At 45.1% G+C, this 27,770-nt stretch overlaps 1 protein-coding gene across 1 annotated transcript in view; it reads left to right on the top strand.

Moving 5' to 3' along the window:
- Window positions 1-25,524, top strand: part of CF1H1orf21 (chromosome F1 C1orf21 homolog) — a 156,206-nt gene extending 130,682 nt beyond the window's left edge. Inside the window, exon 5 of the mRNA XM_030302345.1 lies at window positions 16,093-25,524. Coding sequence (XP_030158205.1) covers window positions 16,093-16,131 — 39 coding nt within the window. The 3' untranslated portion in view covers window positions 16,132-25,524. The remainder of the gene's footprint in view (window positions 1-16,092) is intronic.
- The last annotated feature ends 2,246 nt before the right edge of the window (window positions 25,525-27,770 follow it).

Genomic DNA, 27,770 nt, shown 5'->3' with positions numbered 1-27,770 from the left:
ACCAACTTGTCTGGGAAATTCAAGATCATTCACCAAAGAGTCTCTAGCAGAGAGTTTGAAATGCGCTCTGTGATCGGTAGCTCTTATTTTGGTTGAAGTTGTTTGTATCCTCATCATCAAGGCTATTTGTTGAAATTGAGGGGGGTTGCGAGGGGCTAAACCTGAAACTAAAAATGCAGAATTTAACAGCTTGAATCTCCCTTGAGCAAAAGTGCCTGCCTGTGGTAGAGATGTCTCTCCTTATAGGTAGAGTGTTAGTGCACTCTCCAGTGCACTGACCAGCCTGCCTCCTGTGGTATATACATGTTAAGGAATTAGATTCATGTGAACATTTTTAGAGCCATTAAATAGCCTCGTGCTAGCTTCTGAGCTGTGATTACAGAATGAGTCAGTGAGTCAGTGGCCTGGGTACAGCTGGATCCCTATATATATTTTTCGTGTCTGGAAGTTTCCTTCTTTTTTAACTCTTACAGATTTTTTAAAAACTTGCTTTTGCAAATAGTAATACCTGCCACAAAATGCTTGTGATAGCAACAAAAACCACAACAAGTTAGGAAAAGGGGTCTCCCCAGAAATCATTAAAATGATAAGATTGGCTTCTCTTGATTCATTTGATGAGCATATCTGGGATGTGTTCTCTGGATCCAGAAATGAGTCAGGGGCCAGTAGGAGGTGCATAATTTAAAAGTTGGATTCTTGGGGCGCCTGGGTGGCGCAGTCGGTTAAGCGTCCGACTTCAGCCAGGTCACGATCTCGCGGTCCGTGAGTTCGAGCCCCGCGTCAGGCTCTGGGCTGATGGCTCGGAGCCTGGAGCCTGTTTCCGATTCTGTGTCTCCCTCTCTCTCTGCCCCTCCCCCGTTCATGCTCTGTCTCTCTCTGTCCCAAAAATAAATAAACGTTGAAAAAAAAAAAATTAAAAAAAAAAAAAAAGTTGGATTCTTGCCTTTAGGGAACTTCTAGAAGCATAAAATTTCAAGTTAAGAGGAACTTTAGATTGCCCCCAACTCTTTAAAATTCCCACTAGTATTATGAACCCTCTGTAGCAAAGAATGACATATGTCCATTTATATCATTTGGGAAAGAATTATGAAGCATACTATGTTCTGTATATTTCTTGAAAAGTTTTATTCTGAGATAATCTTGTCATTTATGGATATTTATTCCTCTCTTTGAAGTTCTGTTGAGTGGAAACATATTCTGTTTCATTCCTAGAGAAGGCATTCTTGGAGCAGGCAATTCTAGATTACCCTCATTTAATCCCATTTCCCTAAACAGATTCAAAAGAGGAATACCAAAATTCTTTAAACTCATATTCCCAAAATTAGTTGCTGGAGGTTTGGAGATATTTAATCATACCCTGCCTCCATTCTGGGTTCTTAACAAACTGAAGATAGGCACAAGGATCCAGGTAATTATCATGGATCAGTGCCCCCCTTATGAATGACCCTCATAATCCCCAAATCCAGACCTTCTAGTGAACTAGTTTGGAATATATTTGCTTTTAAAATTTATTTATTTATTTTGAGAGAGAGAAAGAGAGAGAATCCCAAGCAGGCTTCATGCTATCAGTGCAGACCCTGATGTGGGGCTCAAACCCACAAACTGTGAGATCGTGACCTGAGCCAAAACCAAGAGTCAACCGACTGAGCCACCGAGGCACCCCTAGAATATAATTGCAACACTTAAAACATTGAAAGGATCTGTAGCTGGAATATATAAAGAAGTAGAATTAATACAAACCAATAAAAACCATCAATTAAACCTCTGGGTCTGCATGCTTGAAATTACTTTTACATCTGTACAATAAAGTTCACTGCAGCATTCTGTGTTTGATAGCAAAAAGAAAGAATGAATGAACTGGAAGCAGCCTAAGTGTCCACCTCTAGAAGAATGAATAGACTGAACTGTAGGAATCTACAGTGCAATATTATACAGCAGTTCAAAAGAAATGAATCAGGTATATACATGGACTGATAGATTTGAAACCATATTATTTTATTTTATTATTTTATTTTATTTTATTTTATTTTATTTTATTTTATTTTATTTTTTAAATTTACATCCAAGTTAGCATATAGTGCAACAGTGATTTCAGGAGTAGATTCCTTAATGCCCCTTATCCATTTAGCCCATCCCCCCTCCCACAACCCCTCTGGTAACCCTCTGTTTGTTCTCTGTATTTAACAGTCTCTTATGTTTTGTCCCCCTCCCTGTTTTTGGATTATTTTTGCTTCCCTTCCCTTGTGTTCATATGTTCTGTGTCTTAAAGTCCTCATATGAGTGAAGTCATATGATATTTGACTTTCTTTGACTGACTAATTTCACTTAGCATAATACCCTCTAGTTCCATCCACGTAGTTGCAAAGGGCAAGATTTCATTCTTTTTGATTGCCGAGTAATACTCCATTATATATATACCACGTCTTCTTTATCCATTCATCCATCGATGGACATTTGGGCTCTTTCCATACTTTGGCTATTGTGGATAGTGCTGCTATAAACATTGGGGTGCATGTGTCCCTTTGAAACAGCATACCTGTACCCCTTGAATAAATACCTAGTAGCGCAATTGCTGGGTTGTAGGGTAGTTCTGTTTTTAATTTTTTGAGGAGCCTCCATACTGTTTTCCAGAGTGGCTGCACCAGTTTGCATTCCCACAAGCAGTGCAAAAGAGATCCTCTTTCTCCACATCCTCGCCAACATCTGTTGTTGCCTGAGTTGTTAATGTTAGCCATTCTGACAGGTGTGAGGTGGTATCTCATTGTGGTATCTCATTTGATTTGTATTTCCCTGATGAGTGATGTTGGGCATTTTTTCATGTGTCGGTTGGCCATCTGGATGTCTTCCTTAGAGAAGTGTCTATTCTTCGCCCATTTCTTCACTGGATTATTTGTTTTTTGGGTGTTGAGTTTGGTAAGTTCTTTATAGATTTTGGGTACTAACCCTTTATCTGATATGTCGTTTGCAAATATCTTCTCCCATTCTGTCGGTTGCCTTTTAGTTTTGCTGATTGTTTCCTTCACTGTGCAGAAGCTTTTTATTTTGATGAGGTCCCAGTAGTTCTTTTTTGCTTTTGTTTCCCTTGCCTCTGGAGACGTGTTGCATAAGAAGTTGCTGCAGCCAAGATCAAAGAGGTTTTTACCTGCTTTCTCCGCAAGGATTTTGATGGCTTCCTTTCTTACATTGAGGTCTTTCATCCATTTTGAGTTTATTTTTGTGTCTGGTGTAAGAAAGTGGTCCAGGTTCATTCTTCTGCATGTTGCTGTCCAGTTTTCCCAGCACCACTTGCTGACAAGACTGTCTTTATTCCATTGGATATTCTTTCCTGCTTTGTCAAAGATTAGTTGCCCATATGTTTGTGGGTCCATTTCTGGGTTCTCTATTTTGTTCCATTGATCTGAGTGTCTGTTTTTGTGCCAGTATGAAACCGTATTATTAAGTGAACAGAGGAATATGCAGAATGATGAAAATGGTATGATATGATGCCAATTTAAAAATGTGAAAATAAAGGTGCCTGGGTGGCTCAGTCGGTTAAGCATCTGACTCGTGATTTCATCTTAGGTCATGATATCGCAGTTTGTGGGTTTGAGCCCTGAATCAGGCTCTGTGCTGACATCCCGGAACCTGCTTGGGATTCTCTCTCTGCCTCTCCCCTGCTCACACTCTCTCCCTCAAAAATAAATAAACTTTAACCAAAAAAAAAGTGAAAATACCGTACGTTGTTTATAGATGGGCATTAAGCAAGTATTTATGAAGCACCAGCTATATACCATGTAGTGATACACACACACACACACACACACACACACACACACGGTGTGTATGCACACATTAGTATGGTATATTTTTACATGATATATTTATAACTGGAATGTATTTACATCTGTTATATGTTTAAACATACATATACATATAAAGTATAATTTATTTGATATAGTAAGAATATGATATGAACACTAGAGTATCAGAAATGGGCTGGAAGAATACATACTATTCCCATGACCCTGCTTGCCCCTGGGGATGGGAAAGGAGCCCAGGACTGGGTGGCACTTCCATCTGGGAGGGTGGGAGCCAGCAGCAAATATCACAAAATATCACTGCTTCTTTTTTTTTTTTTAATTTTTTTTAATGTTTTATTTATTTTTGAGACAGAGACAGAGCATGAGCAGGGGAGGGGCAGAGAGACAGGGAGACACAGAATCCGAAGCAGGCTCCAGGCTGTCAGCACAGAGCCCGACGCGGGGCTCGAACCCACAAACCGTGAGATCATGACCTGAGCCGAAGTCGGACGCTCAACCAACTGAGCCACCCAAGCGCTCCAAAATATCACTGCTTCTTATGTCCGCATGATAGAAATACAGTGTTTGTTACATTCTTTCTACTTTTCTGTGTCCTTTAAATTTCTCAAAATGAACAGAAGCCTATGAAAACAGGAATATGTGACAAAACATGTGGTGGAAAAAAATCTGATTACATGCTGGTCACTGGCCTTGCTCACATCTTCCACTGCATCCCAGTGGAAGAAAAGCTTCAAGAAGCACTAAGATCCAGGCACCAAGCAATGCTCTAAGTCACCTGAAATGCTCCTGGTTTAGACTTCAGTTGGCATCACTACTTCCAAGGATTCTGATAGTTATGATCAGAGATGCAGTTGACTTCTGTTCATGGTTTTGCTTATTGGCCAATTGGCCAAATGTGTGACAATCTTTAATTTAATCAGAGCTTTGCATCAGGATAAACAGTCCCTACAAATCCAGTCAGTTCTGCTTGCCCCCGTCTGTCATGTGTCCTGTGGGCCTCCTTCAGTTGTCATCCTTGCAAAAGGCTCATTCCCAAGAAATGCATTAGGTTCATCACGCCAGTGGGACCCTCAGGATCCATAATGAAGTCCCAAGGACCCTGCTTTTCCTTCTCTTTCAGGGTGCAGCTCGGCCACCTTAGCCATGTCCTAAATGAGGAGGGAAGCCACACAGACATGTTCTCCCCATCCCTGGGCCCAGGACACCCATTCCTCATTGGTCCGCTCATATCTGGCTAATCCACTCTTTTCCACCTTTTATAGGCAGGGACCTCCCATCAGTAGCCGTGGTTCCCTTCCTGGCCAAATGCATGTGCTTCCTATTCTGAAAGCAAAGAGAAAGGGAAGGGGTGGTGAGCACTGATCCAACAAATAAGGTCGCTCCTCTCTGTAGGGAGGAAGGAAAGGAACCCACCTTTCACACTCTCTCTCGTCTTCTAGCTTGTGAGCAGTAAGGGGCAAACGTCCTCCACTCTCTCCATCTGTGACTGACTGGGTCAGTCACCATCACCATCCATCCATAGGGCCTCAGGGGTGAGACAGTTGGGGGTGGGGGGCATGATGGGGTTCTCTAACCCAGCAAGAGAGCTCAGTCCCATCTGACTCCTTCAGACTGTTCTCAGTTAAAAGCTGTAAGGAAAGGAAGTGGGTGCTTAGTCTCCCCAAACCCCCAGCCATGTTCAATGTACATTCTGGGGTATAAGCGATTAGTTCTGAACAGAGAGCTCTAAAGAGTTTGTCTGGAAGACACATCTTTGTCAAGAGGCATAAGGATTGAAATCCCAAACTTGCTAAAGCAATTGTCCTCAAGGAAGTGAACCCTAGAGAAGCCATGAGGCTTTATGTCCTAGAAGAAGTGAACCTTAGAGGGGACCCATGAGGCTCAATCTACCAAATAGGTTGTCCTGGCCTGGAGGTGAGGGGGTGGTATTTAAATCTTAACTCTTACAGGGGAGCCTGGGTGGCTCAATCAGTTGAGCATACGACTTTGGCTCAGGTCATGATCTCATGGTCGATGAGTTTGAGCCCCGTGTTGGGCTCTGTTGACAGCTCAGAACCTGGAACCTGCTTCGGATTCTGTGTCTCCTTCTCTCTGCAGCTCCCCTGCTCTCGCTCTCTCTCTCGCTCTCTCTCTCTCTTTTCTCTCTCCCTCTCTCTCAAAAAAAAAAATATACATTAAAAAAAAATCTTAACACTTACACCTGAGAATAGACTAAGACATCCCTTTGAATTAAGTCCATCAAATGGCCTGGAAATCTTCCACAAAGAATTCCACAAAAATTTGTTACATCTATTTATCATTAGAAGAAATCAGTTAAAACAGGAAAAAATTTTATAAGATAACATTAAGTGGAAAAAAAACAAAAAAAGATGTGTCTATCATTGGATTGAAACTATATAAAAATAACATATGAACAGAAATTTAAATGAAACTTGGAAAGTCTCCAATTTATTAGGAAGATAGATTGTAGCAAAATTTTTATTTTGATGCTTTTCTTGTTTGTAAAATAAGAACAATTTTGTAAAATGACATTTTAGAAGAGAACTCTGGTTCCATCTTGAGAGACATTTCTCTCAAGATGGAAATTATCTCTGTTGCTTGAGCTTCTAGGAAGAAGGCCAAACCCTTGACAGTGTTAGCCACTGATGGTAATTCTATTCTCTGGAACAGGAGTGGGCAAAGTATAGCCCATGGGCCAAATCTAGTTCACCAAACAATGGTTTTTACATATTTCAGTGGTTTGGAAAAGCAAGAAAGCAGGATATATTTTCTGACATGTGAAAAAGTATGTTAAATTCCAATTTTAGTGTCCACAAATAAAGTTTTATTGGAACACAGCCACGCTCATTCTTCTACTTTATCTATGGCTGCCTTCATGCTCACAACAGTAGGGCTGAGCTGCAACAGAGACCGTATGGAATGCAAAGCCTAAGATATTTACTATTTGGCCCTTCACAGAGAAAGTTACCAAACACCTGCTGTAGGACATCAGTTCAAAATGGCCTAGAGATAGGAACCTCCCACCTTATTCTAACTCCCATTCACCTCTGCATGGGGAAGGGGCGTCACTGAAGTCATCCAAGTGCCGATGACAGAAAGAGCTTAAGGAATATGTGCCTTTAAAGCTTCTAAAACGTCCTCCTTTTTGTTCGTAGAATGAGGATTCCTGTGTAACAAACGCTTGGTGGGGGTTTTACAGCCATTTAGTTAATACTCGCTCTCCCTTGGGAATGAAGAGCTGATATACTGGGACGGCTGTCATTGCTGCTGTTATCGTGGTGATCATTCCTGTGTATGGTCAAAGAAACAGAAGCTGTCACACTCCTACTGCTCTTTACAAATGAGACCTTTTTTCCGACTGAAATCACAATGTGTGAGTCTAATTAGAATAAAGCTCATTAGAAACAGAGGTGGCCATTAATGCCTTGACTGATTTTTCTAAGGAGGTAAGCCGGAGGAGGAGACTTTAACAGCACAGCTAATTATTCTTGCTTTTCTCTGGCATTTCCTCAAAAGTGTGGTTAAATCGTTGTTGGGCTGTTAGGGAAAATGCTGTTGAAACACTGACTGATAGAGGTCCCACCACTTGCAGCCCTGAGGAAGGGGTGGAGGGTGCCTGCTTCTCGCCCCCTGCCCCGCAGAGAGAAGTTGGAATAACAGCCCCTGGGGGTGGCCTTCATTCCATTTGTCTCCCTTTCCCACCTCCTGCCTCCTCCACATCATGGGGGTTCTGGTTTCTAGCTCATCATTCACAGATGCTCTAGCTTTGGAATGAGCTTTTCTGCCCCTGTATTCCTGGTGCAGGGACAGAGCATAAGTGTCCAAATTCCCATGGAAACATGGGTCTGAGGTTGCCTGTGGATGGTGATGCCTGGAGGAAAAGGTTGGGGGAAAAAAACTTGTGGGGCGGGGGGGCACACGGTGCGCAGAGCAAGGAGATGGCCCACTGAATTTCTGCCCCAAAACACAGTTGCAGCAATTATGTTTCACGAATCAAGGTGTTCTTTGGCACCTGAAAGCCAGTCCCACAAAGCCGGGTAGAAGTCTATCGGGGCAAAGCTAAGTCAAGAAACTGAGACTCAGGATGCCCATAATTAGGAAGAGAGGAGGAAGATGAATCATATAAAGGAAGCACACAGGGAGTAGGAGAATCAAAATAATATACAGGCCAGAAACTAACAGAGGTTCCTGGTGTCATCCAGAGAGATCAAGGAGAGGAGACTCAGTCAGTCAATCAGTCAGTCAGCAAACAAGAGCCTGCTTTATGACAAGTGTAACTCACAGTTCCAGACAGAAATAAACCTCCTTAAAACAAACCTCTGTAATGGGCTTTCTTACCAAGCTTAATGCTTGCTTTCTACAAACATGAGAATCTTCACTAAGGTATTTAGTTACCTGGCCCCTGTGAAGTTTTCTAATCAGAACTTCATGACAACAGCAAAGACTGAGTTTACGACTCCTGACTAAATATTATAAAAAGAGAACCAGACTGGGAATGCAAACTGGTGCAGCCACTGCGGAAAATATAACTACCTACGATCCAGTAATAGCACTACTGGGTATTTACCCAAAGAATACGAAAATATTAATTCAAACAGATAAATACATCCCTGTGTTTATTGTAGCATTATTTACCGTAGCCAAGATAGGGAAGCAACATAAGTGTCCATGGATAGATGAATGGATAAAGAATATGTGGAACACACACACACACACACACACACACACACACACACACACTGGAATATTGTTCAGCCATAAAAAGAATGAAATCTTGCCATTTGCAACAACATGGATGGATCTAGAGTACAATGCTAGGTGAAATAAGTCAGATAAAGACAAATACCATATGATTTCACTCATATGTGGAATTTAAGAAACAAAACAAAAGAACAAAGGGAAAAAAAAGAGACAAACCAAAAAATAGACTCTTAATTATGGAGAACAAACAGATGGTTACCAGAGGGGAGGTAGATAGGGAGATGGGTGAAAGGGAGTAAGAATACACTTACCATGATGAGCCCTGGGTAATGGATAGAATTGCCAAACCACCTGAAACTAACATAACACTGTATGTTAACTATACTGGAATTAATTTTTTTTTAAAAAAGGAGAGCTGGTGTTCCTATTGGCACTTGTAATTGAACTGTCCAGATGCACATTTTTTAATCCAAATATAAAAGTGCATTTGCTTTGTCCAAAAAAAAGAGCGAGGACCGGACATGATTCCTTCTGTGGTTTATACATAGGTATTATTTATATAAATAAGAATGATGAGTAGTGAACAGTGAGATTCTGATATCAGCCTTTGTTCCCCCTCCATGCATTCCTGCTGCCCTCTGCTAGGTTCCAGGCTGTTCTTAGAACCAGACTGTGCCCCAGTCTCTGCTGATACTTGTGTTCAAACCTTACTCTTTGTCAGCTGTGTTGTTTCTCTTTTAATTTTTTAATGTTTATTTATTTTTGAGAGAGAGAGAGAGAGAGAGTGGGAGCAGGAGAGGGACAGAGAGAGAGAGAGGGAGACACAGGATCCAAAGCAGACTCCAGGCTCTGAGCTGTCAGCACAGAGCCCAACATGGGGCTTGAACTCACAAACCAGGAGATCGCAACCTGAGCTGCAGTCGGACGCTAAACAAACTGAGCCACCCAGGTGCCCCTCAGCTGTGTTGTTAAAGAGGACTGCTTTTTCTTGTGGGATTCACAAAATGTTGACAATTTCCTTCACTTATTAAAGTCCCAAGACACTTCCTGAAAACATCATTTAACAGCCTACACACACACAGCACGGCCTCCCTCCAAACGCCTAAGTGTTCATAACCATTGTGATGTGGGTCACACAAGGATTCCATTAAGTACCAAAAAGACAAGGGTGAATAAGAGACCCACCCTGCTGCCTGCAGTAAGGGAGGCAAACATTTGGGTTAAAATCACCCTAAAGCCTGGTGGTGGGATAGAAGGATGACTGAGAGGGGAAGAGACCCATTCTCCCTGAGCCCTGGGGGAAAGGTCACTTGTAGATACAAGGTTGAAACAACATTGTAAAGACTGAGTGGCTGCATGCAGACAGCTGGGGAAGGCGGTCTGAGAGAAGGGAACAATGGGTGTGAAAGTACAGTGGTGCACAAGAAAGACCTGCCTGTGTGAGACGCGGTGGGTGATTGGTCCTGTTGTTTTGTTCGTGTGTTTGGTAGCAGAGTGTTCATGGGCCGTACCTTGGTAACCATTTTTTTTCTTGGGATATTTGCGGGTTTTTTCACACCTAGTAAAAATGCTGCAATGAAAATATTTATACATACACTCCTAAGAACTTTATGAAGCTGTAATTTACATACCATAAAACTTACTCATTTTCTATGTACAATGCAATCATTTATAGTAAATTTACCAAATTGTGCAACCACCACCAACCTCCAGTTCTAGAACATCTCTATCACCTCAGGAAGGTCCCCCCTGCCTGCTTATAGTCAATCCTCTTTCCCACCTCCAGCCCCAGGGCAACAATACATATATTTTTTAAAAAAACATATATTTGGGAGGGGCGCCTAGGTGGCTCAGTCCGTTAAGCCACCGACTTTGGCTCAGATCATGATCTCACAGTTTGTGGGTTCAAGCCGGGGCCCCCGTCGGGCTCTGTGCTGACAGAGCCTGGAGCCTGCTTCGGATTCTGTGTCTCCCTCTCTCCCTGCCCCTAACCCACTCGCATTCTGTCTTTGTCTCTCTCAAAAATGAATAAACATTAAAAAATGTTTTAATAAATAAATAACATATATTTGGGGGTTTATCTTTGATACTGATTTCAATGATTGCTATAATAAGGGGTATGAACATTTTTTGGACTCATAGTACACATTACCAAGTTGCCTTTTGAAGCCACCATACCATTTTACATTCCTGCCAGCAACCTGGGATTTACGTTTCATTGTGGACTCTCAAGAATTGGGCATCACTGTTTTCCAATACCATCAAATGATTGGATTTGTATTTTTTGATGACTGAAGCAGGCCACTTTCCTATTTATGTGTTCACTGGTCTTATTCCATTCTGAATGAGTTTCCAGTGTGTACCCATCCTTCTTACTGATCTCCTCTTACTGTCCTTTTTTTATTATTATTGGTAGGAGCTTCTCCTATAACTTATTTACACACTGTATGCTACAGGTATTTTTCCCATTATGAAATGTGCCTTTTCATTGTGTTATTTTTTGACATGCAGAAGTCTGTTTCCACATGATCAGATGTGTTCCTGTTTTTATTTTCTTGTGATCTTTTTCGATTGCTTTGTATAAGTTACTTCCCTCTTCCCATGAGAGCTGTTTCCCTCTCCAGAACTTTAACAGAAGTTCAGTTTGATGGTCTGTTACATTATGGTTAAGATTCAGCACATCAGTTCTCTTGGAGTCTGTCACTTCTGGTGATCCCCCTTGTCAGATACTTGATTCTTACGTATCTTGTGTTGTACATCTGGGGTATCTTATTCTGTGCCGGGGATTTTTTGGATGCGCCCATTTTAATAAGAACATGGGGGAAGTGGCGCCCATACAAAAGGGGGAAGATCTAGACGGAGCCATGTGATTCGCAGACGAGGGACCAAGGTGTGCTGTCAGTCTGGAAAGGCCTATCCTCTGGTTCCAAAGGCCTGGATTAAGCCATCCTTTGGGAATTACAAACAGGCAGAGCTTGGGTTCAGCTGTTGAACAGTTTCATGGGCAGCTTGGAAAACTATCCCCAAAGAGAAGGCTCCCTGTCTGGAATGCGGCACAATTCACTGAGCAGCTAACACGTTGCCGACGCTGGTCGAAAGCCCTGGAGATACAGCACTGCGTAAAACGCTTTCTGCCCACTTGATGCTTCTGTTCAAGAAAGAAGACAGCCAATAGCGAAAGGAACTAATATATGAATAATGCCAGGAAATGATAAATGATATAAATAAAAATGAAGGCGAGGTAGAAGGGCTATTGTGTACAGAGTGGGGTGTTCAGGGAAGACAGTGAGGTGGCATTTGAGCAGAGATCCAGAAACTGAGAAGTGATGGGTGTGGTGGGGGCGGATGGGGGGGGGGGGGGGGGGCTCGGATGGAGGGGGAGGGGCTAGCACCCACATGCCTGGCTTGTTTGAGGACCTAGGTGTAAATGACTCCTTCAGCTATGGGCCCAGTTTCTCACCTAGACAGTTTATTCACTGCTGTGTCTGTTGAACTCATTTTTCAATATCATCAAAAGAGCGCTAATGTATTAAATAAACTCCCATGGGCCAAGCTTTGCTAAGCACCTTATGTGTTTTCTGATTCCCTCAGCAACACTGCATGTTAGGTCACTTTCCCCATTTTACAGATGGGGAAACTGAGACTTGCTGCGTCCTCTCAGTAACATCCATCCAGTTGTCATCTACCCCGCTGGGAAAATCCTCTGTTCGTGGCTGATTGTTAGGTGCTTGAGGTGCATGTATTAGGCTGAAAGCACACAGGTCTACAGAAAGATACTAGAGACTTCCATGATAAAATCAAACCTGAAACTGGACGGCCAGCCCTTGACCACTTGTCTAGTTAAACTTCAGGACCAAGGTACTTCGGAGGAACAATTCCTTGGTCTGAACTCACTCTTTGGGCTGCCCCTCTTTAAACTAGCAGAATTTAAAATTAGGATAATGGCTTTCCCTTCTCTTTTCCTTCACATCCCCAATTCTTAGCCCAAACATTTCAACCAACAAAGAATCCCTACCCTGGAACCTTGGAAATGTATGTTCTGTGTTGACATAAACTTCTTGAAGTTCCAAGGAAATAATGCAGCTGAAGAGGACACAGAAAACCCGTGCAGAGTAGGGGCACAGTGGGGGAAATCTCCAGAGGCAAGAGCTCCTGAAGATTTTTGAGTCTGCACCAAGATGCTTCTGTGGTTCTTGAAACAGCCTTCCTTGTCAGCATCGTTGGGACTTTACAGCCTCCGCCCAGGGATCTTGTTCCCCGTAGCTTTCAATGGGTCCTTTGCACAAGGGTGGAAATTGTGTCTCGAGGCCACAATTCTGACTGCGGAAAGCAGTCTTTACAGACATCCCTTTCTGTAGCCGCATAAAGGGAAGGGCCTCCTTGGTCAGGAGAATTGCCGTGATTCTTCTAAACCCAGCTCACTCCCACTTCTGCCTTCTGACAGCTGAAGGTTTTCAGGTTCTCTTTTTAGCACAGTTCTTTATAAATTTAAATGAGATGTGCAGTCATGTTACAGAAGGTCTGCCCGCATGGGGGTGGGATGTGCCAGGAACCGTTCTCAGGTTCCCCTTCTAGAATGATGCCGGCCCTCCGGGAGCTCTTACTCTCCATGCCTTTGATTTCCAAGTTTTCTGTCCATGAAATATTTGGTTCTCAGAGCTGCTGGCAGGTGACAATAACAAAAGTGGAACTGATTAGAATTTGAAGTTAGTTGTCAACTCACTACAATTCTAACAAAAAGGATGAGGATGAGCCCTGTGGTCTGTGGTCTTGGGCTCCTCTGAGGTTCCCCCCGCAGGTAACGTGGCGCTTCTCCCACCTGGCAGGTGTCATTTGTCAGGAAATAATGTCAGCAAAACAACTGTTGCCATTTTCCTCCACCTTCTCCTCCTCCTCCTCATAGTGGTTATAATTTCAGAGAAGAAAATGCTCAGGAAGTGATCATTGCAGTCTTGGGTTTACACAGACGGTTGATATAGTTTTGTCCCTCGAAAGGAGGCGCTCCCTTATGGTAACAGTAAACTTGGAGGGTCTAAAAGGCTCCTTCTGCTGTGTTAACCCTGTAACTCATTTACAGAGTTGGAGACACTGCTGTGTCAGTGAGGACATCCGTTCACATACGTGTGGCTCTCTGTCTGTCATTGCATGCAAGTTCTGTCTTGTGGATGAAGTGCCTTCTGCACACCACGTTGGCTGGCTGGGGCTTTGCCTTGATTTGAGGCCTCTTTTAGATATAAGAAAGGAAAGGACTTAGGGTCTGCCACAGAAGTGTATCCAAGGTCACGAGGTTCTGGCCTCCCTGCGGTACGAGGCTGAGGTGGGAGGAAGGGACACCCATCAGATCACAGTTTATGACCACAAGGAAGGAGGTCCCCACTCCCCTGCCAGGAGACTGACCACACTCGGGATTTGTAATAACAGTGATTGCAATGATAGCAGCAGCAGCTAACCTTTATTGACTATCTGCCAGGCACTGTGTTTTTCCCATTTAATCCTGATCACAACCCTGAGACAGAGACCATGATTATCCCCAGGAAACCAAAGCCCAGCAATTTGCCTGTTGTCACACAACAGTGTGTACGTCCGTATATACACTGGAAATGTCCTCTTTCCTTTCCTGATGAAAACTGCATGAGCCCTGCCTCTCCCCTCCAGCTAAACAACAGTGTCCATTTCCAAATACCCTCCCTGAGCCGCACGAGTTGAGGATCTGTGGAGAGCATCACCTGATATGTTTCTAGCACTGTGCTGGTACATCTGGATGTGTCCTGTTTCCCACTTTGGAGAGTAAACTCCCAGCCATCAGGGCCCAAGGGGTTCTCCTTCCTAGCTCCCCAACACGTGGTTCAGAGTGTCTCCTAAGTGGTCGGGGTCCCGGCGAGGGATGGTATCTGCTTGTGCAGTGTCACCGGGGAGGCTGTTGATGGGCGATGACGGCTGAGTGCATGCCTCTCTTCTCAGGAAGATCGGTTACCCAGTTTCTTTGCCCAGGAGACATTTCATGCCACTTCTAAAATAAACGTGGTGGTGACATGGGGCTCAGACGCTCTGCAGGTAGCAGGGGTGAGAGTTGGCAGTCTGATGGAGGAGGAAACCAAACATTGTGAATCACATTCAAAGAGAACAAGCAATCTGGGGCCGTTTAACGTGGGAGCTGGCAACCTCCCATGCCTCGCAGGCCCCGAAGATTTCACTGTGTGGCAGCATTTTGTTATTTATCAAACACATGTGCACACGTGTGCACGCACACACACACACATAATAACTACAATTATGTGCCAGACACAATTCCATCACCGTACTACTCTTAACTTGTTTAATCTTCAGCAACCATGTGAAGTAGGGATAGTTGTCTTCACTGTACAGATGGGGAAACTGAGACGCAGAGAGGTGACTCCGTCAAGACACCAGAGCTAGTCACAGAGCCAGGATTACTGCCCTGTCAGATAGTACAGTCATTGGTTATGATGATGCTCACCCATTAGGACAATGTGAAATATTTGCAGCATCCAGATATTATGACAAAGAATCCTGTAATACGTTTGCGAAATAGTTTCATGCAAAATTGTTTTTTTCTTTGTTTTAGATACTTTCAGGAATAAGTTCCAGTTAAGTAGAGAAATCTGTTTTTAAAGGAATGTATCCCCTCAGAATTTAAATGCATAGTGTGTATTCAGAAAGAAAAAGGTTGAAGGATACAAATACTATTAATACATGACCTTTTACAAAGCCCTTATCTATGATATTGTGATCTCATGGTGGACAGGTACTTTTGTTCCTGTGCCGTCTCGAGGGATTACAGACCGAGAAGCTGAATGCTCTGACCAGGACAACCCAGCTGGGGCAGATGTGGAGCCTAAATCCCAGTCCTAACCATGCCTTCATAGAGTGTATAACCCACTAGAGAGAGGAGGAAAATGTTCAAAAGTAACGACTGTATGTAGTCCTCAAGCCCTCAAGTAACCTGTTTTGGTAGCAAATGAATCAAAAGCATTTTTGCTTTCTTGTGCATCCTACACATACCAAGCATAGTCCCAGATCTGTTATACATAGTTAAGTGGATCTTTGGCGGGGCGGGGGGCAGGGATTTAACCCCTGTTTTAATTGGGAGTGGGTTAAAACTACGACATCCCTGGATTATACCATCCCCTTCTGTAAAATTCTAAATTCCAGGCATGGAGATGTAACCATAGAATATGTGCAGCCCCAGCCCCAGACAAAAGTGGCTTGTTCATTGTTTATTTCAGTTTCTCTTATTCATGAGAACTTGGTCTCCTGAATGGTTCGTCCATTTGGTAATTTCTTGGTGAAAGACTGAGTCTTGTATGTGCCTAACATAAGTTCTTACCAATATAAAGTAAGGGCTTTTTTGGGACTTGGTAAAACTCCCATGCCTCGAGGCATAGTTCATTTATAAATCCGCCAACAAGCATTTGCACCTTCTCTACCTTGTGCCCAGTAGTCACTGATAAAGCCTGAGTTCTGTTCCAAGGGCACAGACTCGTTGAGAGAAAATTGCTGGTGAGTAACTTGTCTCGAACTCTGCTTTGAATTTCTCACTCACACGCTATTCTTCTCTTTTCCCCTCAAGGGTCGAGATTACTGTTCGGAAGAAGAGGATATCACATAGCACCAATTCGACCACTCAAACCAGGAGCTACTACTGTGTAAATAAGTTACACCCCAGTTGAAATCTTTGCAAAGGTCGGTTCTCTTCAACGAACAGCACTATAGCAAACGAAGATCGTTCCATATCGTATGCCCCATTAAATTACAGTGTTTCTTAATGAACTTGCAAAGGAATATTGCTAAAAACAAACAAACAAACAGAAAACCGTTCTCGAACTTTCTTTGTTGCTGCTAGTTAAAACTTGTTGCAACTTTTCACTTCTCTTGTGTCCAGGTATGCAGCAAAATTCTGCAATTTCACCTTAAAGATACTGTTGGTTTTACAGATGCTCTCCAACCTATTTTCTATAAGATGAGGTAGTGGTGAACTCAGATATCAAACTCCTGTTGTAGAACTGTTCCGCTTCTAAGACAAGCGTCTCCTTCCCTCTCTCCTCCCTCCCTCCCTGTCTCTCCCGAGCGGTCCAGAGCCTTGCTTCTCACTGGCAGTGTTGCGCTTTGGAGATGGGATGGTTGCTATGGCAAGCTTTGTTTCTCTGCTAAGAAGAAGTAGAGAAGCTCTTATCCATTAAAAGCATGTTGTGACGTGACTCCCGGAGTGACGTGGGAGTGAGCAGCAGGTGTCATTGACTAGGGATCTTAATCAAGGATTAAGCTTGCAACACTGGCTTTGCTCAGATGCAGACGGAAGTGTGATCACAATCATTTTGAATCCCTCTTCCCCACTTTTTTTTCTAAGAAAATAAACATTTTACTGTTTTTATGTATCCTTGTCTTCTCCCATTCATCCAGTTCAGTGTTTCACGATGATCCCGGGCGCAGAAGATGAGCCCTCCTTTGCAGTGACACTGATAATTGACCTTCGTGGCTCCCTGCCTTCCCATCCGTCACCCACCACCCATTAGCAGGCTGTCAGTGGTCAGAAGAGATGAGGGGACACCCCTCGACTTTTTAGGAGGGCCTGAAACCACCCTGTTACCTTTCATTTCGTTAGCAAATAAGCCATCCTCCGTCCTCACTCTCTCCCTTCAGAATGTTCCATGAACCTTGCCACTTCCTCCTCCTCTTACCTGCAGCACTGGCTAGGACAGTGCAAAGCGTCTGCCTACTGGAAATGTAGCACGTTGACACTGGTGATGATATTTGGAGATGCAGAAGCCAAAGCCCCAGGGCAGTGGTGGGGGAATGTTGACTGTGGGTTTGGTAGAGTTTATTTTTCCATATTATATGAAGAGAATGATCTCTTCTCGAAGACAGAAGTAATATTTTTAACAAATGTTGTCACAAGTAAATAGCAATCAAAAAGGAGAAAATAACTTTTGTATTTTTTTAACGCGTTTGATAGCTTTGATGAGGGTTCTCTTTGTTACTGTCAGGGAAGGGCACCCTATTAAATGCTATGCTAGGTTTGGGTTTGTCCCACAGAAACACAGAAGGAGCACTGGGTGTATCTCTCTCGTGGGGTTTATCAGCCGCACTGCCACCCTCCCAAGGTGGGTAGTTATTTGTCCTGGGTAGCCAAGCAGCACCTGCCACGGAACAGAATCAGAAGCTGAATTTGCACTGGCTGAGGAGATGAGCCTTGACTTTACAATCCATCCATGTGCTAATGGTGCGAGTCCTTATCTCCGTTTAGACCGAGGGGCACAACAGTGAGGGAGAGGAAACTCAGTCAAGTGCTACAGAAAATGGACTCAAATGTTAGCAACAAAAGCCCTTAATTCTTTCAGCCGACAGCAGCTATTTTGGGGAGCAGCTGTGGTTGTTACATAAATAGAGATGCAGCCAAAATTTAAGGCTTTTTATCCTGCTTCAAGCAGAAAAATGCAGAGAGAGTCAAGTCGCCTAGGGTTCTAAGTTCCCTCCCTTTGTACGGTTTTGGCCAAGTGACTAAAATAGTTTTCCTCCACCGTAAATGAGCTGCTGAGCCCCACCTGAAACCTGTCCATTCGGGACTTGGCCTACTGTTAGATGATTTCCTATTCTTACCAGGCAACAATGATGCTGACACGAAGCATCTTCCCTGTGACTCCTCTGTTTGGTGTCTCAGAGAGTGTCTTCCCAGAAAATCACCGCCTTCTACCCAAAGATAAAACATGCTCGTATCGTTTTTTTCCAGTCATTTTTAACATTTGACATCAGACACATGTACACGGAACTAAGTGTGTCCTGGGAATTTGACTTCTGAGTGTTTCATTAAACTAGAAGCCTGTTCCCATGAACCAGGGCCTCTTCACCTGGAGTTCTGTCTCCTGGGTTTAACTCTTTGATGTGCAGACGTGATTTCATCTGCAGATGAAATCTGCATACACATCGGTGTATCTAGAAATAGATCTGGGAAATGGGGTGGTTGAGTGGGTTGGCATGAGATGCTTGACTATGTTAGCAGCACACAAAGCTTGTCTGTTTTCCATCGTTGGCTTTAATCATAAAATTGTCAAGTGATTTGTGTTTGTACTTTATTTTTTTTTATGCCTTCTGAAAGGGTCTAATGCAAAAATATTTTGCCTTTCCCCTCCTCCCCCCCCCCACCCAAGTGTATCTGAACATTAAGCAGATTGTCTCAGATACAATGAAAAGAATCACCCAGAAACTAGTGCTTCAGCTGGCTGAGGACTCAGGGAGATGGAAGGAGGGAGGGAGGGAAGGGAGTGGCCTGGCGGATGGAGGTAGAAAAAGGAAGGATGAGAAATGGACTGAGAAGCTTTTAGCAGAGAGAGTCGATAGCATGGCCAAGTGCCGGATGCAATTCAAAATCCAGCTGCCTGGCGGCCAGTGGGTGGGGCCGACTGCCAACAAGATTTACAGCTGGATTACACATGCTTTATGTGTTCTAAGTTGTGGAGTTGTAAAAGTTCAGCAGTATATGCGCTGCTTTCTTTTGGTTGGCGGAGATTCAAGATTCTGGAGTCCTTGCTGTCATAACTGAATACGCATTTGTTACTGGCAGAGAACCTCAAAAGAAGCTTTTACCTCAGCAATGCCTGCTAGCCCCAGGCTGGAGCGTAGAGCCGTGTTATGGTCTATTTAGGGACAAAGAACAGTACAAAGTCCAGAGACGAGGAAACTAGGTCAGCCCTCAGTGGCCACCCACAGGCCCGCTGGGAGACAGGTCTCTCCCCCTCTGCAGAGCCCCTGGTCTGAGACGGGGCGTCTCTGACTCGAATAAGAGATGAGATGAGCTGGTGGAGGAGTAGCCTCAGGTCGTCTGGGCTCTGCACTGGCGCTGCCGCCAGTCAGGGGCGCCCCCAGAGTCCGAAGTGACCCGCCTGTGACCTCAGAGCCCCCAGGAGCAGCCCAGGGACGGTGGCGCCCCCTTCCTGGCCCCGTTTGATGCCATCCTGCTTTGAGTTGCACCTCTGTCCTCCTCCCAACCTCATCAAGACTTTCTTCCTCTGAGGGCCAGACTCTCCCATAAGCCCGCTAAAAGCAGAAATTATACCTCTCGTGAATTTTACCTCAGAGCCTGTGATGCAGGCCAACATATTGATTACAAATTCTGCTCAGACATTAGGCAAGGATTTTAAGAGCGCTCCATCTCTACTGGCCTTAGAAAAGAAACTCCGTTAAATATGTTGGTTTCCTAGGAAGAAAAATGATCAAATTCTTAATCCAAGAAAATACTGACTCTGAATCTTGGACTCTGGGACTCTAGTATGTTCTATATGAAAGGCAAAACGATTGGTGTCTAAGGCAGCCTCCCTCCTCCCAACTCCCAAATTTAAAAAAAAAAAAAAAAGGCGTATTAGATTGCACTGTATAATTTTACATAAAATCTGCCTTCCATGCTTCTGCCCCTGGAAGGCATTTTCAGAGCTTTATTTCTTTGTACCTCTCAGAAATAAAGCTTTTTGTTAAGTTGCTTGAAACGCCAGAAGGAAAAGAAGACCGGGTCGAGGAAAGGGAATATATATTTAGAGGCATGATGAAAAGGTGGCAGGAAGCAGGAACATTGGCTTCTGGAAGTCACGTGTGGACTGCTAGACCCCCACACGCTGGTGTGAAGCTGGATAAGGCTGTCGGCTTTCACGCCGCGGCAACTGTCCTTGCAATAAACCTTTGGAATTTTGTGAATGAGTTGTATGGGTTGCCTTTTGCCAATGAATGGACCTGTTTTTCCAAGGGGAAAATATGTCCTTCAGTCACCTTTATGTGTGTCTCTGGGAAAGGGTCAAAAGGCTACAGCAGAAAATGAAGATGGTGGGTGAATATATTTACTTTTGTGACAAACCTGAAGACTATCTATACCACGTCTTTCAGGAGACTCTTGTCCCTTATCTGGGATCTAATCCTAATCTTGGGGAAAGAGGAAAAGGAACTAATATTTATTAATTATACTCAACTCTGTGCCAGATACTGTGCTAGGCATTGTATAATTGTCTCGTATAATCCTCACCATAATCCTGTGAAGCGAATCTGTTCCCCTCGTGTTCTAAGTAGTGTATCGTAAGTACAGAATGCATCTATCCAACATAAATGCCCATGTTGAAAGAAGGAAAGATGTCATTCAAGTATTTTCCGAATTTTTTATTATTACTATGCCCTTTGCAACACTGTGAAAACAACCCTTTGAGGGTATCTACCTTCCAGACTCTCTCTTTGGCTCGTCACCAGCTAGCTTTGCCATGGGGAATGTTTTCTTTGGCATTCCCGTATCTGATGAGCTGCCCACAAACAGGAGAGGCCACTGGCTAACAGGAGTGTAGGGTCCACAAGAAAAAGGCTTTGGGAATTTAAGCACAGGTCTCTCTTCTTGGAATCCTGACAGCATCTGGAAAAGGAACCTGGGCCTTCTGCAGTTAAACACCAGATGCAGCCAGAACAGACCTTTGAATGCTTGATTTCCTTCCCTGGCTCCCCAGGCTTATTTCATCACAGGCTGCACCACTTTAAGGTGAAAAGCCTTAACCTTGCAGAGAAGTGTGGGAGAACCTGAGCTCCAAAGGTAGAGGAAAGGCCTCGACCATTGACTTACAATCCTTCCTTGTGGGCTAGGTCTTGATGTCTCTTTTTGATGTTTGAACCGGGGTCTGTATTTTCCAGGCTAGTATAAGCACTGAAACTAGATGTGAATCTCTCTCAAGACTTTAATGTTTTGGATAGTCATGTAGTGACTTGAATAGTCATTTAAATAACTTGTCCAAGGTCAGAAGAGCCCAAGAACTCCCCAGAGTTCCTTTCCTTGCTTCTAAAGGCACATCCTCGATAGAAGATGACTCACGTCTCCATGGCAACTGTTAAAGGTGCTGCCTAGAGGGGACCCACCCCTACCCTCACTTGGGTTGAAAGAATCAAAAGAATTTCCTTGTGTAGAGGGGGTGCTAAGTTCAGTTTTCCTGTGAAAACTATCCCCAAGATCTCACCTCCTTCAAACCCGGCAGCTGTCAAATTCCTTCAAGATAACGTGGGAAATGGCTCTTCTCTCTTGTAAGCCAGAGAAATGGCTTTAATTCAGCAAGATTCATTCCTAAACCAAAGGCCTCATTCTAATACTGTCTTCTGCCTCTACCCAGAATTCTCTGTTTTTCCCTTTCTAGGAGTTATTTTTAGTCCAAGGCTTTGAACTTGATTAAGACTTAGAGGCAGTAAAAAGAACTCCATAAACTCAGCCAGAACTGCCTTAGGGTCCCTAGGATTGAAAATAGCTCTGGCACCTTAGGGACCACTTGGCCTAGACCCAGAGGTGATCGAACAGCCCCTGTGTTTTGGGCATTTCCGTCCAGACCTTCAGGGACTGTTCTTTCTTGACAGTCAAGTGAGCGAGGGAAGGGAAGCTTCACAATAGATTTCAAGCCAGCTTTTCCATTCAAAACAAGATGCAAATTTATTTTTAAAAATTCATATCTATTTCCCTGGAACAGAATCAGGCAGCTGCCTTATTAGGACTCTAAATTTGGGTCTATTTTCTTAACACACACACACACACACACACACACACGCTCACATGCACATGCACAAAGATGCATAGAGAAAGAAAATATAACTACTTTATCATTGAAATACTTCAAGGAAAAGCTGTATTTTGCTTTTTGTAATCTCTAAGATGACATCTAGGAAAGTATTGGTGTAACTCTAATAATGACAAAACAGGAAACGCTGGTGATCCCTGTCGTGAAGGTTTGAGTTAGACTGAAACAGGAGGATAGAGGTCTGCTGGTCACCTCACCCTGTGCCCCCTCTGGACCAGGCTGCCCTGCCGCTGACGTGTTTGACTTACCTGGGCTTCTAGCCTGGATATCGTGGCTGGCCTCCTTTCCCTATCCGTGGTGCATAAAGGATTCATCCCTCAGGGTATGTGCCTCGTCCAGCCATTTGCATCTACAGCGTTTCCTACACGCTCTCCTGTTCATCCCGTGTGACCTTGACTGGCATTTCGGCAGTTCCACTAGGATGCTCCAACAGCAGTGCTGGAGCCCCTTCCTGTAGGATTTGGGGCCCTTCCTCCAGGTTGTCCCAGATGTAGCATGTTTAGCATTGCCTTCTCCAGTGTTGAGGACTCATGCATTCAGTGTTTATAGAGCGCACAGTATACTCCAGGCACTGAGCTAATTGCCAGCAATACCCGGTTGAACCAAACATAGCTCCTGCCCTCAAGGAGCCTGCCATTAGTTGGGAAGACACTGTGGGATCAGTACTGGGTGCTGCGGGAGCATCTCAGAGTAAGAGCCGACCGGCTTGGAGAATCAGGGGCTCCCCGAAAGAGGTGACATCAAAGCTCAAGTTTGTTAGAGGACTGAGGGAGAGCGTTGCAAAGGGCCTTCTACGCTGAGGGAACAGCGTGGGTCTCAGCCCAAAGGAGAGACAGCGTAGGCTGTCGGGGTAAAGTCGCTGAAGCTGGGAGCTGAGGAGTCGAGGAGAGACGGTGAGGACAAGCAGTCAGCTGGCCGGTCCCAGAGGACCTCAGAGGCTTCACAGTGGACCTGGGGTGGGGGGTTAAAGAAGAGCTATAGGCCATGCTCTGCCCTCCGAGTCAGAGGTCACTGCTGAGGCAACCCAGAGAGGTAAGTGTGGGCAGCACCAGGGCCAGGCTTGGCCCTCTTGCTGTGAAAGCTCACGGTTGCTCGCTGAGATGATTCATTCCCAGGTGTCCTCTGCCTCTGCCCCCACCCCACCCCAGCACCTTGTCCTCCCGCCAAAAGCTGTTTGCATTCAAGGGCTTTAACCTGGGCTAGATCTTGCTTAGAGGCATACAGGGCACACTGCCTGGCCATCCTGACCTGTCCGTGGAGCCACGAAGGTTAAGAATACCTCTTGGGAGGAGGCTGGCCTAGACCCTGTGATGAGGGTGTGCCCTAAGCTGAACACATGGGAAGCAGCAGAGGGCTGGCTGGCCTAGTGTGACCCCTTCATTCATTCTACCCAAAGGCTGCTGCGCTCGGGCAGCCTTTCACCGAGTTAGGTCACGCCCTGTGGCCAAGCCTTTGCTCTGTCCGGAGTACCTACCTGAATCCTGCCAAAGAAAGGGGATATTAAAAAAAAAAAAAAGAAAGAAAAAAAAGCACAAATGGAATGTATGCACATGGAAAATATCTGCAGGCCTAGACAGCTGCCATGGACCTCACGGGGACCGAGGAGCCACCAGAGTTCAGAGCTCTGCGCCTTCCGGTCATGAGGCAGGGAGGCTTGGGGAGAAGCAGTCTCTCTGTGGAGACGATTCACAGTGCCTTCTCGGTTTTCCAGAGAACCCATTCAGAGTTCAGAGCATTGGGTTCTGCCCTCCCCCATCCCCACAAATGATTAGAAATTTTAGAAAGAGAAGAGAAAGAATTCGATGAATCAAAATACTAGCTATGAGGCAGCACGGTTTCTAGAAACTTAAGAAAAGGCTCGAACAAGTGCTGGTTTCCCCAAGAGGCTGGAGGAATTAGGGGCCGAAGGTACGGTTTGGTCTTCTGCTCGGGGACCCCAAAGGGTTCTGAATATTCTTGGGGACTGACCTCTTGCAAAACCCCCACACCTGCCTCCTGGGTGCAGCCTTGGCATATTCTACAGCAACACCAGCCTTCTGAACCTTGGAAAGATTTGAGCTCAAACACCCACCCTTTTCCCAGATGCTCCTCTGGCTCCTTGCTGAGGAATTTCTAATTCGGTGTCTTGTGGTTCCCACTCAAATGTCCCACAGGCCTGGCCTGTTTCAATTAGAATTTGGCCCGCGGTTATCATGACGTCGGAAATTGAAGAACCTTTGGCCTCACACTCGCCTACCTTAAAATCAAGGTCCTGGAGGGTCCCCTCGGTGGCAGTAGGGGGTGGTCATGGGATATGGCGAGGTTTGCCTTAGGGCATCCTCTCCCCATTGTCAGCTCTGGTCTAGTTCCCTCACTGTCCCCGGGAAAAGATCCAAATGCCTCCTTGCTGGTTGTCAGTGGCTGTGTATTTGTTCCGCGTATTGTGTTTTATTTGGGAGAAGGGCCTTACATTCACGGGAGATAATAGTGGCAGGATCAGGAGGCATCAGCTCTCAGTTGTGTCTGAGAGGTGACTCGGGGCATCGCCTTTCTGAGCACCTGCAAAGCTTCCTCGGGCGGGCACGGGAGCCCAGCTGGGCAGGCTCCCCAGCTCTCTGCATGCACATGAACTCTGTAAAGCAGTGGGTGCCCGTTATTTCCACCGCACATGCCTATCAGCAAAAACTCTGTGAGAAGCACCTCCTCTGTATGTTTAGAAATTTATTTAAAGCGCATATTCATAATACTCCTGTACTAATATATTAGACACATTATAAAAAGTATACAACATAGAAATCTTAAAAGAATAAGATAAAAAAATATCATAAACAGAGGTTCTGGTATTTTCTCTCTGGACACCTGAGGGGGACCTCAAGTACCCCCCTGGGATGTGCACACCCACTTTGGACACTACTGTTTTAAGAGCAAAGCTGCACACCTTGATGGCGTCCATCCCAAACCACCGTGCTGGCGCTTGGCCTGCGGAATAAGAAGGTCTTAAGATAAAATCCCCAGGAGCTTCTGACCTGGGAGACAGGGCAAGCAAACTCTTCACACAACATAATTTAAAGAATTAAAAACCTGCCCGACCGGAAAGCTATCCCCAGACAGTCGTGGCTACAGGTGCTAAGAAAAGATCAGGTACACTGTCCAGAGTCGTGGGATTGCTCATCTTCCCTCTCTGGGTCTCCAGAAGAGGACGTTTGGCGACATCCCCGGCTCTCTCGTGATTGGAATTCTTTGAACCCTCCAACTGCTTCAGCAGCCACATCGCTCGAATATTATTGTTGATTTGACCACCAAGATGTAATGATGATTCTGTTCCATTTTGAAAAGGGTCTGAGAAAGTGTACAGGTCTAATTATATATACATATTTATACATGTGTATTTTTGTTTATTGTTACATTTTGACATTGGACTTTCTATTAAATAATTTTTAACAGTTGACCTGGCTTTGTTCTTTTTTTGTGCCTTTCTTCTTTCCTGGATCTCCAGGAGGGGGCCATTTAAATGTCACAGATCTCGTCCCTGTTGTCCCTCCCTGTGTCTCTCTTCTTCCCTATTCTCGGTACACAGGGCTTCTCCTATCCATTCTTTCAAGTTCTGATTTTGCAGATATGTACTGCATCCAGGACCCACTTGGAAAGCCCCCAACTTTGTCTTCATTGCCCCCAGTTTCCAGGGACAGCCCACTCAATCCCGTCAGCTTCTACAAATGCACAAATTCACGGGTTTGATGAAGGTGCAAGAATGAGCAATAATAAAAAATCATGCCATGAGCCTTTTAAATCTCTTGTACATCTCCACTCACTCTCCCCAGTACACACATACATGCGCACACACATGACTTCCTAGCTTCAAGACCTTGGACAAGTCACTTAACCTTCCTGAGCCCAATGCACCTCATCAGTAAAAAAAATGACACTTTTCTCATAGGTTTGATCTGAGGAGATCCCATAAACATTCAATGAACAACCACCTGCTTCATGAAGGCACTCAGCCAGCCCATGTGTGTTCATTGCACAGTGTATCCCAGGCACTGGGGTCTCCCAAATAGGGGGGCAGGGACATGAGGACTTACAGAATGCCCCTCTTCAAAGTCAAATGCAGGAGAAGCAGCACGAAAAATGAGGCAGGTACCTTACAGTCTCTCTCCTGCCCGCCTCCAACTCGGTGAGTACCTGTCACGTATGGGAGGCTCAAAAAAATCGATTCTCTCAACTACACTGGCCTTTCAGGCTCTACCAAAGAGAAATACACAAACACACACACACACATACACACAGCCTCCAAGCATGAAGTCAAAAGCACTTGCCCTTGGCTCTGTCCTCCCTGATGCATCAGCCTGTTCACGTCTGATGCTGGTCCATCAGCCAGCCCAGCCAGCCTTCTGCCCTCCACCCTTGCCCTTGGGAATATTTGCCTTGTGATTTCCTAATGGTGTGGAGGTGCGAGTTGGGGTGGAGGTGGTGCGTGGGAGGATGACAGCCTGCCAAGGAGAAGGAGTTGATAACTATTCCCAGGTTTTTTCCTGCAAGCAGTAGAGCTGGAAGTTCAGATTTACAGGCGAGTGTTATGGGCTGTCAAGGCAAAAGCCCAAGATTCTGCTCAGGGTAAATTCTTTCAAACACAACAAGCCTGTTTCTTCCTGCGGAAGTTCATTTGAAATCACAAGGCCAAGGGGCACCTGGGTGGCTCAATCGGTTAAGTGTCTGACTTCAGCTCAGGTCATGATCTCATGGTTCATGAGTTAGAGCCCTGCCTTGGGCTCTGTGCTGACAGCTCAGAGCCTGGAACCCGCTTCAAATTCTGTGTCTCCCTCTTTCTCTGACCCCACCCCACTTGTGCTTTGTTTCTCTCTCTCTTTCAAAAATAAATAATATTAAAAATTTTTTTAATTTCAAAAAAATAGGAAATCACAAGGCCTGCCAAGCTTAAAGAGCACCCTAACCCCAACCCTGCTCCACCCCTCCCCACACATGTGCTGGTCTCTCTCCTGTGCCCCAGATTGGGGCTTTGGGAGCTTCTCTTGAACCTCAAGTCGAAGAGGAGTCCAGCTGACAGGACTCTAGACTGCCCCTTGGTGTCCACTCTCCACGCCTTCGGTAGCAACGTCAGCTTCCAGGTCCCTGGTAATTGCTGGGCTGAACCCCGCGTGTGGCTGCCCAAGTTCTCTCCGATGGAGGCCAGAGGGGTGAGAAGTGGCCTGTGAGCCACGGCTTCCCGGAAGCCTTAACTTCCCGGAAGAAGGCCTGGCTTCCCGGAGCCTTAACTCTCAGTGGGCTGGAGGAAAATAAGGCAGCAGACCACAAGGCTAGGAGTGAGCAATCCTGAAGCTCGGGGCTGGTCCAGGGGATGGCTGTGGGGGACGGGTGCTTCTCCCAGGGTTCTCCCCGCCACCGTCACCCTGCCACTGACAATGCCCATCCACCACTTCTTGCCAGAATGCTCACACAGAGTCATCGGGAGGTAGACATGAAGCTTTAACTCCTTCCACTCACCTTGCATTACAAATGCAGCTGCCTGCTCCCCAGCAGAACCAGCTTCCACAGGGCTGTCTGCTCTTTGCCGGGTCTTCGCCCCTACACTACCCTGTCGTGTTTATTCTCTTCTGCTTCCCGCTCTCTCCTCGTCTGGAAAACTCTTCATTTTTCCCTATCACCGTAAACTGAACTTCCTTTGAGGTCCATC

Source organism: Lynx canadensis, chromosome F1 (assembly GCF_007474595.2).
Source record: "Lynx canadensis isolate LIC74 chromosome F1, mLynCan4.pri.v2, whole genome shotgun sequence".
In the NCBI taxonomy this organism is placed as follows: Eukaryota; Metazoa; Chordata; class Mammalia; order Carnivora; family Felidae; genus Lynx; species Lynx canadensis.
The sequence above is the reverse complement of the archived record's forward strand: the minus strand, read 5'-3'. Positions and strand labels throughout refer to the sequence as shown.